We start from the raw sequence: 18335 nt of genomic DNA, 5'->3' as shown, positions 1-18335 counted from the left end.
CCCGTCCCCTCTCCCCCCCCCCCCCCCCCCGGGGGCCCCCCCGGCCGGGGGCCCCCCCCCCCCCCCCCCCCCCCCCCCCCCCGTGCGGGCCCGTCCGGCGCGGCGGCCTCCGCGCAGCCACGCCCGCGCCCGAGCCGAGCCGACGGCCACGCTGGCGGGGTGTGCCCGGAGGGCGGGCCCAGGGCGCCCGGGCCAGAGGTCGGCGGGGGCGGGGCTCACACACACCGGACACAGAGCAGCTCCGCAAAGTAAAATACAACAAAATGTTTAATGAGCAAATTCGTCTTAGCAAATATGAAACTGCCACAGAGAGGAGAGGGACGGGGCCGCGGAGCTGGGGCGCAGGTCAGGGAGACTAGAGAGGAGCGTCAACTACGTAAGAAACCGGGGAGGGCACCGGGGGGAGGACCAGAGGCCAGGAGGACGGGAGCTGTGGTCCTGGAAAGGGAGGCGGCGGGCACCGGGGCGGACAACGAAATTCAAAAGAGTTTGGCCATAAAATATAAACACACTAGGTTTCTACGGGGGGGAGGGAGGGGGAGGGTAGACGGGAGGAGAGGCGAGGCGGTCCTGGGGCGGGGCCGGGGGGTCCGACCCGCCCTGCTGTGCGCCCCCTCCCCACCCCGACCCCTTCCCTCCGCGTCTGTGGGTGCATGTGTCTGTGTGGGCCTGTGCGCGCACTTCCCCATTGCCCTCCCCACCCCAACCCCCACCCCACCCCAACTGCTGCCATTCCAGTTGCTGCCGGCTGTCATTCGGCTGTCACTCCTCTGCCCATCTTCTTCAGAGGGGGAAAAGGGGGGGGCGGGAGGGGGAGAAGCCCCCAGCCAGCCCTGCCCCCACCCTCCCCCTCCACCTCTACCAGAAGTCCCGGCGGTGGTAAGAGTCGGGGTCACAGTATTTTGTGACAACCACTCTGTTGGCGAACTTGCGACCCGTCAGGCCCTGCATGGCTTTCTGGCAGTCAAACACAGAGGTGAACTCCACGAAGATCTGCAGGATAAGAGACAGGTTGTGAAGGCAAGGTGGCCTCAGCCTCAGAGGATAAACTGGCTCCGCCACAGCCACCAGCCGGCATCTGCCCAAGACCCAGAAATCTGCAGGAGGAGGAGGGAGGGAGAGGGCCTTGCTGCAGGTCGGGAGCGTTTACCCAAAGGTCCTCCAGCACCCCAGGATCAAAGAACAAGAGTGCACAGAGCAGAGCCACGTGGAGGCACGGGAGAGAGAGTGGAGCCAAGAGCCACAAGGGACAGCAGCAAGCTCCCCAAGGAAAGAGAAGCATCTGTGTTCAGTGCTCTCCCCTGTACCACACACCCTGCAGGGCATTCCCCAAGGGCCATGTTCTCCCCAGAAGACAGATAAAAGAAATTAGGATTCAAACCCGGAATGACTCAAAAGAAACCAGAACAAAATAAAACAAACCCTGATCTAGACAAGTTTCTCTTGTTTGAACCACCAGGGGGGGGGGGGGGGGGGGGGGGGGAGGTATAATACCAACCGAATTCACAACATGGGAATTCTTTAAGACAGATACCCTGTTGCTTCAACAAAACGGCTTGCAAAAAAAAAAAGAGAGAGAGCAGTACGTGCAACTGTTAAGTTCTAAGAAAGTTCTAAATAAAATTGCAAGAATCCTTTTTTGGATACTTAAAACCAAGTATAAAAAGACATGTGGGACAGGGAAATCTGAACACAAATTTAAGTTAATCCTAAGGGTAATTTTGTTAATGTAATAATGGTACTGTAGTTTCATTACGATTGTTTAGAAGTTATCTGTTAAAAGTTTAGAGCAGTAGTTCTCAACCAGCACCAATGTGTCCCCAAGCAACATTTTGCCATGTCTGGAGATGTTTTTGGCTGTCCAGAGGAGGGGATGTAGTGTTACCGTGCAGGAGGAGCCCCCATCTACTGGGTGGAGGCCGGGAATGGGGTTACACATCCAGAAGTGCACAGCACAGACCTCAAGGCAAGACTTACCTACCAGGCACCAAATATTTGTAGCTCAGTTATTAGAGAAATATACTTATTGCAGATAAAGTACAGGAAATATGCTTTAAATTATTTCAGGAAAAAATTGGGAAGCTCAATACAGAAATTAAGAATGACAAACTATGGATAATTTGAAGCTGGGTGACAGGCACTAGAATACATATATTCCACAACAGAACGGAAGTGACCTACTGTAGGATGTCACAATACTTGTACTTTGATGTATGTTTGAAAAGAATGACCAAGTTTAAAAACTAAGATGATCCCAGACACCAGGCAGGTCTTCCCATTCTTCCCACAAATACTGACTCGGCCCCTCAGGAGCCAGGCTCCGTCCCAACACCCAACACCCAACACCCATGACGGCACTGAGTGCGACGGACATGCCAGGAGCGGGTGCTTCCACCACCCCACACCAGTGAGGACTGGGCAGGAGAAGAGGGGGTAGGGAGGAAGGAAATGCTGCCCATCCCCCCCACCACCACCCCCAGCCCTGTCCCTTGGCCCCTGACACTCATTCCACTGCTCCCTGGGCAAGCTCATCCAGCTGACACCAAAACGGGGATCAGTATGTTCATGACGCCTAAGTTTCTATCAGACCTCATGCCTGGAACACAGCTCTGCTGAGGTGTCTCAGGACCTCAAACTGCCTGCCAACACTGTTCCCCAACACCAACCCCCACCCCGAAACCTGCTCCTCTCCCTTGCTTCTCACCTGTCATCTCTACCCAGTCACCAAAGCCAGGAGTCTGAGCAGCTTACCTGACTCCTCTTCCCCCTCCAGCACACCCCAACCAACCACCAGGATCTGGGTGTTTACAGGTCATGTGTCTCTCAAATCCACGGACTTCGCTCCATCCTCCTGCCGCTACTTTCAATCAGGTCACCATCTTCCAACCAGCTGACCACAAGCTGTTAGTTCTCAAAGCTCCAGAGAGAGTACCACCATCACTTCTGCCAGCTCCATATTCCCAGCCTGCAGAACCCAGCTCTGCAGGGCTGGAGTAATAACTACCTGCTCCACAACCCCCGACCAAGCTTACCTGATTAGGAGGAACTCTATGTGCCAGGTAACAGACCACATTCCAGACCTTTCAAAGGCTTCCTTCTCACTCCAGGGAACACCCAACATTCTTCTAAGACCCAGAGGCCAGCAAGGTCTGCCGTACTGGGCCCCAGCTCCCAACCTCAGACCTCATCTCCCACTGCTCTCTGCTTAGGCTACACGAGCTTTGTCACTGTCCCCAAACACACCAGGCTCCTAACACCAGAGGGATCTACGCTCACTGGGCTCCCTGCTCAGGACCCTACCTGCCTGCTGGGATAACCTGGTGTCACTTGGGCCTACTTAATGCCACCTCTTGACCCTCCTAAGAAAAGCATCCAGAGCTATTCTACTCCCTTCCCAGCTGCTACCTCAGGTAGGACACATGTTGTCTTTGACAAGGCTGGCCCCAGGACTTGCCCTGCTTGAAGGCCTGAATCACTAGGTGAGTGGTTAGATGAACCTAAGTCACCCCCCTTCCCTGTGCCCCAAGGAGGGTTCGGAGTGCTGACACCTGGCACAGTGCCAGAAGTGACATGACTCAGTGGGCTGGGAAATCAGGAGCACAAGAACTGGACATCTGACCATGTGGCCCGAATCCTCTGAGGAAGGGCCCAGAGAGCTACCGTAGAGTTTGGGGTCGCACAGGTAAGCTTAGTGAGTACCTGGCAGGCAAGAGATACAAGTGGGTTTGCTGCTGTTGTGATTGTTTTTAGCACTTTTCTCCCCACTGCACAGACAAAACCAAACCACTTGCGTAAGGTCACATGACAGAGTCATGCTGTGAAGCACAGCTGCAGGGCCATGCTCCGGGGGGCCTCCCAACCCATCTGGATCACAGCAGTGGTGCACACGCATGTATTGGGGGGAGGGGCGCATGCACACACGCACACCTTTCCGCAGCCGGGCACCTCAACGCCGTCCACAGGCCGGGGGATCTCGATGGACTTGACAAGCCCATACTTGCTGCACTCATCCCGCACATCCTCCACAATCTCCTCGTACTCCTCATCGTCCAGTAGCTCCTCGGGCAGCACCATGTTCATGAGGCACAGGACCTCAGTCGGGTGGCCACCCATCTGCACCTGGGAGCTCATGAGGCCCGGCACTTGCAGGGTCACGGGGGTCTGGTTGATGGTGCTCTGTGGGGAAAAAAGGGGGGGCCGTCACAGCTAGGGCCACACAGCACCCCCAGAGGCCTACCCAGTAAAAAAACACACCCTGCCCCTGAAGGCCCAGGTGTCCACTCTTCAGCGCAGCCCAGGAAAGCCAGGGCCAGAGCTTCAGAGACCTACTCCCATTCCCACCCAGCCCCACCCACCCCGTGTCCCTCTAGCCAATGGAAGATGACGTGCCGGGGGGCTCACCAGCGTGGCATTCTTGGCTCCCACACTTGCCCTCTGGACGAGCAGTTTTTTATCCCCCAGCTGCATCCCATTCAGCCCCGCGATGGCCTGTGTATGGAGGATTGGGGGGGGGGGGGCGCAGCGAAGAGGTGCGGGTCAGGAGCCAGGAGACTGATACCTCCCCCCAAGCCCCAATACCCCAGAGCCGGGCATTGGTGGGGAGAGCTTGGAAAGAGCTGGAACCGAGGGAAAGGGGCCAAGTCCCCCACACAGGGCCCTCCTACAGGCTGGCCTCCTCCCCCCCTCCCGAGGCGGGGGAAGACTTCAGTGTGGACTCAGCAGGGTGAGAGGCAAGGGAGGATGCAGCAGCACCAGGGACCCGGGGCTCACCTGATCTGTGACGTTGATGTCCACGTACTCACAGAAGGCGTAGCCCTTGGAGAGCCCTGTGGCACTGTCCTTGACCAGGTTGAAGGCCTTGAGAGGCCCGAACGATGTCAGCAGCTCTTTTACCTGCGGCGGGGCCGCAACTCCGTCAGGGCTGGTTTGGGCAAAGACTGGGAGGGGAGAAGCCAGGAGGAGGCAAGGGGTCTACCTGGTCATCATTCAGGTAATTGGGTAAGCCCCCGATGAACAGCTTGTGGGCAGAGTCCGGGACTACGGTGGACACAACTCCTGGGGAAAAAGGGGAGTACACAGGCTTTGGTTTCCAGCACAAGGTCTTTACCCAGAGCCCTGGGGTGAGGGCACAGGGACAGGCCCGTTATGTCTGCCAGGACAACAACAGGGTGGCGATCCGCCATCCACCCACCCACTCTAGCCACGGAGGCCCAGCAACCACGGTCTCCCGAACCCGCCTGAGACTCCAGCAGCTTTCCTCGGAACAGGCCGTTGACAGCAGCGTTGCACGGCGGCAAAGGTCCCCCGCTCGGGGGCCACAAAGACACAAGCTCACACCCAAACCTGCCCATCACGGCAGGTCATGTTGGCTCTCGCCCTACGAGTAGTGAGGTATCAGGATGACACACCTCCCCTTCCCCCCGTCAGACCACAACTCCAAGCCCTTGCCTACCACCTGATATTTACATCAGGTATCCTGTTGAGACTCCTGGCCCTTTTCTCTGTGGTCCTGTATTTTTTCCAACCACAAAAGCTCAGCAACGCCCTCTCTGTTCTGTTGTGTGTGAAATCGGGAGAGGCCTGCTGCTCCCGGTCCGTGAGGGCAGCGACGGGCCCAGTTCGCTCAGCACCCTGACCACAGAGGCCAGCAGGGATGTCACAGGGGACTCCTGTCCGCTGAGCGGGTTTAATGACCACTACGTGTCCACCCCACCCCCATGGTGCTGTCTCCACTCAACTCTGGATTCAGAGATAAGTGCCTGCCAGGGGGCTCAGCCCGTTGGTCCCACTCACTTCAAAAGTGCGCCATTCAATTCCTGGAGGCTTCCTGTGAGCTGTGAGCCACCCAGAGCCCCAGCTCGCTGTTGGGGCTCAATGTTAAGAGAAACACCACCCACCCAGCCTGACCAGTTCCAGACTTTCCAAGGTCGGAGCCCACTACCAGTGGCAGCATGGCCTGGCCCGCCTCTGCAGTCCACACCAAGTGGCCCCTCCCCACCTCCTCCTGACCTAGGAAGGGCAGGTGAGATACAAAATGGGGAAAAGCATCAGACACGGAGTCACTGGACCCAAAAAAGGGTGCACCCTCTACTACCACCACTCCAGCTACTTCAACAACCAGGGCTGAGCCCCATCAGGGTGGGGCCATGGGAGTGTGCACAGAGATCCAACATGTCCAAAGTAGGATAAGCAGAGGCACAGGCCAGGCACTGCAGGTAAACTTAAATCTACTGCCTCAGTGCTCTCCAAAGCCCTATCCATAGTAAGATAAGATAAACTAACGCAGAAAAAGAAGTTCTACCCTGGATTCATACAGGCAGAAAGAGAGATCTCTAGGGTCCCTATCACCTGTGACCACAGGTGGTTCTCGGCAAGCTAAGGCACCATCGCTCTGACCGATGGCAGACGAGGACAAGGGCAGAGGTTTGTCACCCCAGTAGGGGAGTAGCAGACCCAGATGAACCTCAGCCAGCGGGCCAAGGCTGAGACCTGCTGTGCCGTGCACCCCAGGGAAGTACATAGTGCTGAGGGCACCAGGGTCGGGATCCCTGGGTTCAAATCTGGGGTGCAGCACCAAGTAAGGCTCCCCTGGGCCTCAGTGTTCTCATCTATGAAACAAGAACAGTCACACAACAGAGAATGAAAACAACCCACAAGGAGTATGCACCTAAAATGGGGCCTGAAGCCAGGCCAGGACCAGGGAGAAGTCAGAGCCACAGTGACTGCAGACCCTGGGTGCACGATGGTTCTGAAGCAGGGGACAACCCACACGAGGTCACACAAACAGAAAGGGGTGATACAAATCAGTCCCAGTGCCCAAACATCAAGCCCCTGGGCAACCTCCTCTCCCAACACAACGGGCAGGCTCCTCCCTGACCATGCATCCACAGTCTCAGAAGGGACACCTGGCACATACCCCTCATCCTCAATTCCAAGGCCTCACCTCATCTCTGAAGGCCATGCTGGACCCCCAACAGCTGAGCAATCTTTTCTTGTACCTGGAATACCCCTTCCTCCTACCGTGCACTCACCACTGGGCCTGGCCGAGAACTCTGCTGAGGGAGTGGGTGCATGGGGGTGAGGCCCCACTGGCAGGCGCCTGCTGAGGAAGATTACTGGGACTCGGCCCTGCACTGAGCAGGGAGCCTAGCATGGCAGTGGGCGGGTGCTCAGGGCTAGCTGAATTCACACACTGAATGGCTATTCTGCTTTCCTGCCTCCAAAACAGCTCTAGCTCTCCTTATTCTTCCCCTGCTCCCCTTTCCCTCTTGTCTTAAAAGGAGGGCCAGGATCCCACCATCAGTCCTAAATAGCTAGGCCTGACTTCAGTGGGAATGAATTTAAGTTTTCACAACTCCAGGTGATGCCTGTTTAGTTTTAGGTCAACACGCTTCCATCAAGGTCAGGAAGTCGTCTTCCAGGTTCCTGAATTGTTCCTTGTCCAACCAAAAATGTCTGAATTTTATCCCATGCTTTTCCCCCTTTTAACCTCCTTATGTAACTTTTTTTTTTTTTAATGGAAAATGAAGATCAAAACCTAAGTTTTACTCTGGAATTGGAGAAAAGCCAACCGGAGGATGCTTAACCTGCAGGCAGAATCCCACTTCCTGCCGCTTCCCGCCACACTCCCAGAACGGAGCATGCCCACCCAGGCACTGGTATTGCAGACCCTCAGCCCTCTCTGGGTGGGCAAATCCCAAAGTGAGAGGAGCGTAAGTGATTTTTCAGCGGCTTCATCACACCAACAGCCACCTCTAGAAAGGGGCCCATGACTCCAGGAAGACTCCAAAGCAGCTGTCCCTGGATCTATGAGATCTCCGTTCCCAGGGAGACCACTAATCGTGCCCTTGCCTTGCTTTCCTCCTGAGTGAAATGGGATCCCAGTATCCACAATGGTGGTTGTCAAACTGCTCACTAAAGGGCTGAGTGGCAAATGTTTTCTTTGTGGCCCACAGGGTCTCCGTCACTCAAATTGGCCACTGCTCCACAAAACAGACTATAGACAATCAGTGGGCTGGACTCTGTACTAATTAATCTTTATTTAAAAAATGGGCAGGGGGCGCCTGGCTAGCTCAGTCGGTAGAGCATGCGCCTCTTAAGTACATGAGTTCGAGCCCCATGTTGGACGCGGAGCCTACTTAGGGAAAAAAAAAAAAGGCAGTAAGCCACGTTTGGCCCCGTAGCTGTCCCTCGCTGACCTTGCACTCCAGGCTGTCATAAAAATTAACATGATACACAGAATCCACTTGGGACACTGCCTGACAAAGTAAGCTTCAGCAAGTAGGTAGGCTCCTTACATTATTAAAAATGACTTAAAACACACTAAATTTACTTAACAAAGGGGTGCCTGGGTGGCCTAGTCAGTTAGGTGCCCGACTCTTGGTTTTGGCTCAGGTCATGATCTTGCGGTCGTGGGACTGAGCCAGCATCAGACTGCTCCAGGCTTTCTACCCCCTCAACCCCCCTTCTCACGCACTCTAAAATAAATAAAATCCTGGGGCGCCTGGGTGGCTCAGGTGTTAAGCGTCTGCCTTCGGCTCAGGTCATGATCCCAAGGTCCTGGGATCGAGCCCCACATTGGGATCCCTGCTCAGCGGGGAGCCTGCTTCTCCCTCTCCCACTCCCCCCGTTTCTGTTCCCTCTCTCACCGTGTCTGTCATGTAAATAAATACTTTAAAAAAATAAATAAGTAAAATCTTTAAAAGGTTTGCTTTGCACAGAACAAAGTTCCATGGCTTCACCTGGGACTTGGTCCCACAGATGCGTGCCCACATAGAAAGTCATCAGGCCTTGTGCTTAGAGCAGGTCAGTACATAGAACACCTCAGGCATTGAAAGAATTCAAGAGATCCACCGAACCTACCCAATTATTACGGTGGAAAACACTGGACAAGCCAGGGAACCAGCCCCCAGTCCTGAGGTACCACTCTCTCTGGGACTCCAAGTCCCCTGCTTTGCCAAGAGTGGACTTGGTTTCTAAAAGTATCCTCAGGACAAAACCTCACTCAGCCTTCTACTTCTCAGTACAAGTAGAAGGAATCCCACCTTCTACCACTTTCTCCCTCCATGCCCAGAGCACCAGGGCTCATCCACCTTTCCTAGAAGAATTCCAGGACCTGAGACCCAGGACCCCCAGCTCCACCACAGCATTAGCTCCTCCAAGCCCACTTTGCTCCCTGCACCGCAACGGGGCCTCACAGAGACGCAAATCCTCACTTACACTCACCACAGGACACGGCAACCAGCCTGCAGGTCGACTGAGGCCTGCTGTCTGTTTCCGTAAAGCCCGCAAGGGTTTTCAGAGGTTATTGCACAACATGGGGGTAGTACACGAAACAGGAAAGCCAACATCCGTAAACGGCAAGGCCGTGCCCATTCACTTAGGTATCACAAGGCTGTATGCAGGCTGCCATGTCACAACAGAACTGTGACCCAGACGGTACGGCCCACAAACCCAAAGATATTTACTACCTGGTCCTCCACAAGAAAGGCTCACCGACCCCAGATCGGCTATGCTCTCCGCTGACCCAGAATACTACTGAACGTAGCTGTGGGGAATGGTCCAAAGCACACTAATCAAGAGAAACACCAAGACCAAAAAAATGAGGCAATATCCAGCTGCCATCCCCACATGGGGAGCCTACCTGCTTGTGCTCACACTGACCACCAAGGTCCCAGAACGAGAATGACAGCCAGGCCGCAAGCCCTTCACCTCCCTCAACACATCCCACAGTTGAGGGAGTGCAAACTCAAGCGGGGAGAATGCCCAGCTCCAAAGGTTTGGGGAAATGAACGAGAAGCACTCACACCATTTCCCAAGTGTCTCCAGCTAGGCCGGAGACGGAAGGGAGGAACTAGGCCCCCACTCACCAGGCACGTAGACAGAGGGATTCTCTGACATGCCAGGCAGAGGCTGGTAGTCGTGAGGCCTGCGGATCTTCAGCGACTGGCCCTGGAAGATGATGCCATCGAAGGCCATGGCCTGGGTGGTCTCATCCACTGAGCGGAACTGAAAGAGAAGGGGGTGGCGAGGGTCAGGGAGCCAGCAGACAACGGCCTGCAGAAGGGCCCTAGGCAAACAAGGGCTGCTGCAGAGGTGCTGCCGCCAGGAGGAATGCACAATTTCCTGACCCCACCATGCACCCGGCTCACCTCCAAGAAGGCAAAGTTCTTGTCTTGGTTAATCTGCACAGCCAAGACAGGGTTGCCAGGGGCCTGGGTCAGCCCCCCAAGGCGCATCTGGGCGTTGAAGAAGTCCATCATGGCCTCCTGCAGAGGGAATAGGAGACAGGGAGGGGCGGGGGAAGGGAGGTGGAGAGAGGAGGGGAGGGTGAGAGAGGGAGACACAGAGGGGTTTGGGGGTAAGGGGAAGGGAGGGGGTAGGGAAGGGTGGAAGAAGGGAGGGAACAGTGGAATAGGGACGGGGGCACAGAGATCAATAGTAGGAACAAAGGCAAGAAAAGAGGAGAGCAAACAGGGAGGGAAGAAGGCAGTAGCGAGAGACAGCCAGAGACCAAGAGTGTGGGGAGGGCCACGGGGACCCCAACCAGAGAAGAGACATCATCCAAGAAAAATGCATGGAAACAGTGACAACGGGAAAACAAGAAAGAGCATCAAACAGAAAACAAGGAGATGGAACGTGAAAAAAAAGCATCCAATGGCAACAAGAGGAAAGTGATAGAAAAGCAGCAAAGAAAAAGCAGGCAGGAATAGAGAGCACCAAGTGAGAGAGAAAAAGGAGCAAAGGTACAGGGAGGGTGGAGGGAAGGAGGGTGGGGTGAGGGAGGGTGGGCGGGAGGGGAGGAGAAAAGAGTGATGTGGCGGGATCTGGCCCTGGAGTCCGGGGGCTGCTTTATCAAACGTAGCAAAGTGCAGGTTGAGAAAGTCAGAATGGACCTTACTTGCCTTCGACGACGGTAGCAAACTTTTTGTTGCTACGAGGGATCTCAGCCCCACAATATTTCACTTTAAAGAGAAATGGAAACAACTCTTTGATCTCGGGATTCTCGGGGTGCCACGGGAAGGGGTTGGGGAGAGGGGAGGGGAGAGGAGCGGTGGGGAAGGTTGGGGAGGTCAGGGCCATCAAAAACAAAAGAGCAGCGACCACGGGAGGGACGTGGGGAGAGGATGGGGAACAGGCGGCAGAGAACCAGAGGTGTGTCAGAGAAATCTGAGGGGAGCGTGCGTCTGTGTGTTTGTGTGTCTGTGTGTGTGTGTGTGTGTGTGTCAACGTGCGTGTGCGCGCGTGCGAGTCTCCCTCTCTGTCTCTCTCGATACGGATTCATGGATTTTCGTAGGTTCGTTATGTGTGTGCTTGATCCCTGGGTTGTTGGAGGAGGTTGGGAGAGGGGAGACGGGAGAGGGGAAGAGGAGGGAGGGAGAGGGCCACCCCCAGCCCGGCCCCTGGCTGGCTCAACTCCATCGGTCCGTCTGGGAGGGGGCCGGGGGGCCTTGCAGGAGCAGAGTCTGACCCGTGCAGGTTGGGGGAGGGAAGGGAGGGAGGGGAGGAATGGGTGGGGGGAACTGGGGAGAGGGCAGGGGCAGGGAAAAGGCAGGGGGCGGGCAGTACCTCAGTGATGCCAAAGGGGATGTTGCCCACGTAGAGGCGCCGGGCCTGTCTGGTCATCTGGCTCCCGACCACGGGCACCGGCGTCGGGGTCACAGCCAGGCCGTCAGGGGTCATGGTGGGGAGAAGGGCGGTGGCTGGAATCTGACCCGCAGCTTCAAGAAGAGCACAACAGGATTAGACCACAACAGGGCAATCCTCCACACCCCCCACCTGGTTCAGGGATCACCCACTGCACACCCAGAGTGCCACGGGAGGGCAGCTTCCCATGGACCAGCCCAATGGAGGTTCAACCCCACTCCGCCAAGGAGTCTTGCAGCATCTCCTCCGTGGTGGTTGAAAAGGCAGAAACCAGGAAGCCCAGGACACAAACCTTACCCTGCCCCCCCACACCACCACCACCCGCCCCTCCGCCAGATCAGTCTGCTCCCTCAACCACCCAGCACGCTCAGTTCATTAGCTAATGAAGCAGCAGCTAAAGCCTACCTTGCATGGCCTTGTACTGCATGGGGGTGATGTGCTCAAAGCCAGGTGGTGGTACATCCCAGTATTTACGGACCTTCTTCTTCTTCTCATGGCGGGGGGAACGACTGGGAAGGGGGGAGGGGAGAGCAGGGCAGGACAACCTCAGTCTGACCAAAGGTGGGCCTGCGAGCACCCCAGGCTCCCCTCAGCTCCCCACCAGGAGTGCAGCGCTCTCCAGGAGGGAGAGGATCTGGGTCAGGGTCGCACCCAGGCCTGGGGGAGGGTGCTGGTCTCAAGGCAAGTGGACTCTCTTCCCCAGTGCTTGGGCTAGGGCTGGACGAGGACAGGGCAGGGCGCACGGGGGTGGGGTGGGGGGGCACAGGGAGTGGACATCAGGGTGGAAGGGGCAGGAAGAGAAGCTCACATCAATCCACCGTGCTCCTCTTTAGCGCCTCTGGTCAAAGGTTTGCTGGGGGGTGGGAGGGAAAGGTATGGGGAAGGGTGACTGGGGACCCTTGTCTTCCCCACACGCCACACCTCCCCAAGGGCACAGAGCCCCAGGGCTGGGGGCAGGCCCCCTCGGCCCTGCCATTCCCCCCAAACCCCCCACCCAGGAAAGAGGAACTGAGGAAGGCAGAAAAGGCCACACAGACCACTTTCTACTTGGAGAAACTGAGATAGAAGGAGGCAGAAGAACTTCAACCTACCCCACCCTTCCTCACCTAAGGGGACAGAAAACAGAGAGAGCAGTCTACAGAAAGAAGAAGCATTAGAAAAGCAGAAAGCAGTCACGAATAGGAGATGCTGCCCCACTTCAAAAACCCCCTCTTCCCAGGAAACAAAGCACAGGCCCCAAAAGACAATCCCATAGAGAACCACAGACAATGGGGAAAAAAAGAAACCAGCCCTAAGAAACAGGGACTAGGATGGGCCTCACGAAAGAAGAAAGAGAGTCGAGTGCCCTGACTCCAGACTCAACTCCAAGATAAACAACCTACTGCCCCCACCAACCCACCAGAAACTGAAGAAAACTCCAGGAACAGGGTAAACAAACAAACAAACAAACAAACAAACAAAACTTAACTCAAGACAGACAAAGAGCAGACCCCCCGCCCCCCAGATACACAGAGAGAAGCACACAAGATCTGGGCGCACCGATACCCGGTTCCCACCTGTGCCCAGCCAGGAGTCCCCAAGCCCTGGTACCTTCGTCGTCGCCTGTCCCGGGAGGCGCTCCGCTGGTCCCGGTTGCGCCGGTCCCGACTCCGGCTCCGGCGCTTGCGGTCCCGGCTTCGAGAGCGGCTGTGGCTGCGCTTCCGGTGCCGGTTCTCCTTGTCTCGCTCTGAGCCAGGGCGAGGGGAAGGAGAATGAGCTGAGGGAGGACACGGCCCAGCCCACCCACTCTGGTAGCTATGCCCCGAGCCCCAGGGAGGCCACCCCCAAGGGGAAGGGACTCAATGGAGGAGGGGAGATAACAGGCTTCCTGGGTCCACAGGCGAGTCCAGGGACCCTGGGGGACCAAGGGGACGGGAGCCGGTTACCTGAGGGGACAGGACCTGGAAATGCCCCCGGGGTGTAAGATACCTGAGGATGCTCAGGAGGAGCTGGGGAGCCAGAGAAGACAGAGGAGGCTGGCTCCTGGTCCCCCTCGAGGGCTGAGGGGCCTGACCCCAGGGTCGTCCCTGAGAGGGGCAGGGCTAGAGGCTGGGGAATCAAGAGACCCAATGATGTTTTCCTGAATGAAGGAAACTGGCGACCCCTCAGGAAAGACCTCCTCAACCAGCTGGTACCCACAGCCCCACCATCAGGCCCCAGGGTCAGGTGCCAGGCAGGATCTGATATCCTCAGGAAGCCAGGACACCCGACAGTCCCTGCCCAACCAGGTGAAGAATGCAAGATGTCCTCCTCTAGGGAGGTGCCCCTTTCTGAATGTGGGCTAAGACAGGGAGACACCTGGCCCTGCCTCAGGAGGTAGGGGAGGAGCGTGCCCTGCCCACTACCCCTCGCAGGCTGGCAGCCCAGACCACCCCATCCTGCCCACACTCCCTCAAAGCTAGTGACTGGGGTCCAGCCCCCAGTTGGCTCCCTCAACCCCCTCTATGGCCTTGGGGGTGGCGACGAGGAACGGAGCACAGCCTTGCCCGTAAAACCACAGAAACCTCTGCTCAACAGACCTCTCGCCCTGGGAAGGAAGTGCAGACCAAACCACCAGCACCATGTCACAGTGCATTTCCTCAGTCTTTAGTTCAAAACACCCCCGACTCCTCCGCTACCCCATGTCTATGGACAGAAGCAGGAAGAGGCAATAAAGACAGGGCGTTAAAGTGGACTTTAGCCTCATGGGTTCTGCTTTATCTCACGTTTTCTGAGACTTTAACCATGAACTTCCCATAAATAAATCTCAATTCCAGAACCCCTAAAACAGAAAAACACGCACCTCAGAAAGGGAAAAAACAGAGAAGACACGAGAATGCTCCTCAAACCCATCTGTACTCAGTAGCCCCACTTGCCCTCAGTCCTCACTGCGCAGAAAGAAACATTTCTACCCACTCCAACAACAGAGAGGGAAACTAAGGCACAGGAGGTCACGTAACTTGCCCACGGCAAAAACAAAAATCCAGTGAAGCCTGAAGATGAACCCTGTAATGTCAGCAAGGACAGGTAGGCACCTGAGCACACTCCGTAACTTAGGACAGGCAGAACACTCAAGGGTCTGCCTAGGACCACCAGTTAACAACATCACTGTCTCTACCAACCCAGAAAACAGAATTTAAGTCAGGGACTCGAGACAACGTGACAAGCAGACAAGCATGGCACTGGACACAGAGCAGCTGTGGCCTGGGGCTCTGGGCCTCTGGGCCCCTGGCTGGGAGCCCCAGGAACCGTCCCTGAGGCTCAGGCTCTGAAACAGACAAGCGGGCAGAGGGACCAACAGAGAGGAAGCAGTGCTGCCTGCTGGGCACCTGCCACCAGACAAGAAAGTTAGTTCTCTGGGGACACACGTGCCCCAGCCACGGGCTGAAGCTCAGAGGCCGGCCCCCAGAGAGAACACAGGCAGCCAACACGTGGCAGAGCTCCCCGCCTCCCGACACACACAGACCCCAGGCAAAAGCAGAAAGCGAACTTGGGTCGCTCAAAACGCTGCGGCCACACTGTGGGACAGCTCCAGCAACCCAGCAGCTCAGGCCAGGGCTGAGCGCCGGGCCTCCCAGCGCCAGGGAGAAGCCAGACGACTCATCTGCAAGCGCCCGGAGGGGGAGCCCAGTCGGCCCCAGCTGGCAGCCTGGCCCCGCGGACTCAGGCTGGGTTTCGCTAACGGTGTGCAACCACGCCGACACAGCCAAAGCTCCCCTGAAGCAGAGGCCCCACGCACCCCAGGCGCGTGAGAACGTGCAAGAATGCCAGCTGAACCAAGACGCGCCCCTCCACGTGGCAGCGGGCAGCACGCTAACGGCAATTCCAGCGTAAAACACGTATCGCTTAGGAGGCGCCCAGCGTACGCCAAGGCCCAGGCCACGCACGTTCTCTACGTGTCGCCCCACGGGATCTCAGCTCTGCCTCTTACCAGCTGAGACCCAGACAAGGGCCGAAACTCTGAGCCGGCTCCTCCGCTGCAGAGGAAGAAAGGCATTCAGCCTCCCGTGGCCCTTGCGAGGATGCCCTCAGAAAACTGCAAAGGGCGCAGCAAAGCGCCCGGCACTTGGCAAGCGCTCAGCTTCCTCGATCATTACGATCCTCCTCCCCAGTTCCACAAACGCGGTGACACAACAAGAGCCACTCCGCGAGCGGGACACACGGACACCGAAAGCCTACAAACGCAACAGCGCCGCTGCTGGACGCCAGGCCCGCCCGGCCGCACGGGCGCTCAGGAGGAGGGCCTCGCCCCCGCCGGCCGCTCTCCGTCCGTCTCACACGGATCGCCGCAGCCCCCCGCCCCTCGGGCCCAGCCTGGGGGCACGGGCCTCCGCCCGCCCCGAGCCTCGGCCGCCTCCTGCCCGCGCAGCGCCGAGGCCGCGTCTACGCGCCCCGACGCCGGGACCCGACGAGCAGCCAGCACTCCACGCTGCGGGCGTCGGCTGCCCCAGCTCCCGCGTCACAAGGACGCACGCGCGTCCTCTCCCACGAGGCGCACCGCGGCTCGCTCGCCGCCCCGGGCCGGGGGCCCCCCCAGACCGGCGCCCACGTGAAGGGGGCTCGCAACCGCCATTTTGGAACAAAGGGGGCGTGGAGACCCGGGCCGCGGGCCCGGCCGGAAGCGGAAGTGCCGGGACAGTGGGAAAGAAAGGAAGCATTAGGGGATCGGGTACACAAAACCCTCCTTCCAAATTAGTTAGAAAGGGAAAAGAGGGCAAGCGGCGCGGAGTCCGCGAGGGAACGCCCGCCCAGCCCGCGAGTCCGCGCCGCCTCCGCCGCGCACCACGTGGGGCGCAGAACGGAGCGCGCCGCGCATGCGTCCGGGACCCGCGCCCGCCGCCCCCTCCCCTCCCCTCCCGCGCGCGGCGGCACGCCGGGTGGTCACGTGAGCGAGGCGCGCGCCGCGGGGCGGTGGGGGGGCGCCGCGCGGCCCTGAAAGGAGGGGGAAGAGAGGGGGAAAATGGCGGGGGACACGGAGAGAGGCCAGGAGCCGCCCTGCCCGCCGGCCCGCGCCCCCGGCGCCCTCACCTTGCTTATTCTCGTTGAGCTGCCGCTCGAACTCGTCGAAGTCCGACATGCTGAGGCGGCCGCGTAAGGGCCCTGTGCAGCTCTGGCCTCGCCTTGCCGCCCGCCCGCTCCGGCCGCTTCGGCTACTTCCGCCGCTCGCTTCGGCTACTTCCGGGCGCCGCCGGCGCTCCGCCGCCTCCTACCTAATCAAGCCCCGGCCGCCCGCCCCGCCCCGCCCCGGCTCCGCCCCTCTCCCCGCCCTCCCGCCCGCGAGGCGCCCCTCCCCCCAGAGCCTGGCTCCAAACAGCGTCCGCTATTTCCCGACCGTAGAAGGAATCGGGAGCGGCGGCTTCGGCTGCTTCCGAAAACACCCGAAGCGAGGATTTCACCGGCTTCCGAAGCAGTCGTAACTTTTCGGAAACTAGCTCTTCAACGTTCGGGCGTTTCCGTAGGTCCGCGCGTTCCTCTGCGCCCAGCCCCCCCCCAAGGGTTCGGCTTCTTCCGACAATTCAAACCGCCCCAGTCTCTGGCCGCTCCCGCAGATTCTGCCCGCTCTTCGCCGCCGGCCCTATCCAGGCAATCGGCTACTTCCGACAATCCTAACCGTCCCGGACTTCTGCGCTTTCTGAAGGTTTCCAGCGCTGGCTCTCGGAACCACCCAGAGGACTAAACCCGATGCCAAGCTTCGGCTCTTTCCGGACAGTGCACTCGCTCCTCCCCTGCCCGAGAACTTCGGCTCCTTCCGCCACCGCTTCGGGAAGGCCTCACTCACGGGGACAGCTTCGGTTTTTTCCGTCGGCGCTTCGGCTCCTTCCGGCTTCGGGAACCGAAAAGGGAGGGAGGACAGAGACGAGGTTGGTCAGGAGAAGGGATACAGAGAAAGGGCGGGGTCCCGGCTCTCTGCACCTGGCTCTCCGGGTGGGGAGAGCGGAGGGAAAGACGGGCCGATCTCGCGCAGGGCCCAAAAAGGTTGCGCGAGACAAAAGCAGGCAGCGGGGTGAAGGGTGCGCGCGGCCGCTGCGGAGGTTGCCAGCGCGGCTTTGTGCGCCTGCGTAGAGTGGAAGAGAAAGGGGGGGCTAGATCGGCTTCTGCGCCTGCGTAGAGGTCGGTCTGAGGCGAGGTTTCTCACCGTGCGGGAGGCGAGCGCGTTCCAGAGGCCCCAGCACGCGTGCGCGAGACTTTCCCTTACTCCGGGAAAGGTACTGAATTGCAGACCCTTAAGCACATCCGCCGTGTCCTGGTTGCTGTAGCAACCGCGTAAGCGCGCTCGCGCCCCTCCCGCAGCGCAGGCGCAGCAGGCGACGTAGAGGGCACTTCCGGAAGACCCGTAACCCGGCAGTACCGCCTCCTAGCGGGCGGGCGTGGAAGCCTCCGCCAGACGTGTCTCGCCCCCCTCGCGGCGGTCGCTTCTGCTCGCGGTCCTCGAGTCCCGTCTCCTGCCGCCCCGCCTCTAGTCGAGCTAGCCCCGCGGGCAGCGTTAACACCTCCCTCCCGGAGCTCTGCCCCTCCGAGCTCCCTGGGGCACAGCTGCTTCTCCCGCCGCCCCTGCCGCCGGGAGTGCTCATTACACCCTGTCTCCCCAAGCCCCGGCTCCCGGCCTGACCGCCCGCTCCGTGGAGCTCGCCGGTGCCCCTTCGCTGTCTCCGCGGCAACGGACGCCCCCT

At 58.7% G+C, this 18335-nt stretch overlaps 1 protein-coding gene across 3 annotated transcripts; it reads right to left on the bottom strand.

The window, feature by feature from the left end:
- Positions 1-249: 249 nt before the first annotated feature.
- On the bottom strand, positions 250-18110 carry U2AF2 (U2 small nuclear RNA auxiliary factor 2). 3 transcript variants are annotated; one of them, XM_034986316.1, is made up of 13 exons: positions 17801-18110; positions 16693-17488; positions 13237-13372; positions 12455-12499; positions 12052-12155; positions 11569-11720; positions 10152-10268; positions 9870-10008; positions 4976-5055; positions 4771-4893; positions 4390-4488; positions 3928-4176; positions 749-993 (listed from the first exon to the last, which is right to left on the bottom strand). In XM_034986316.1, exons 2-13 carry the CDS (start codon positions 16739-16741, stop codon positions 859-861), a joined length of 1428 nt encoding a protein of 475 aa, XP_034842207.1. In that variant the 5' UTR covers positions 16742-17488; positions 17801-18110; the 3' UTR covers positions 749-858. The 3 variants fall into 3 exon arrangements, with proteins under 3 accessions (XP_034842208.1, XP_034842207.1, XP_034842209.1); XM_034986317.1 differs by lacking the exon at positions 17801-18110 and having other exon boundaries at positions 250-993; positions 16693-17724; XM_034986318.1 differs by lacking the exon at positions 17801-18110 and having other exon boundaries at positions 4402-4488; positions 16693-17724.
- Between the last annotated feature and the right edge of the window lie 225 nt (positions 18111-18335).

This window comes from Mirounga leonina, unplaced genomic scaffold (assembly GCF_011800145.1).
Source record: "Mirounga leonina isolate KUSES-001 unplaced genomic scaffold, KU_Mleo_1.0 Mir_376, whole genome shotgun sequence".
NCBI classification, from domain to species: domain Eukaryota; kingdom Metazoa; phylum Chordata; class Mammalia; order Carnivora; family Phocidae; genus Mirounga; species Mirounga leonina.
This window is presented reverse-complemented; position numbering and strand designations above follow the sequence as displayed.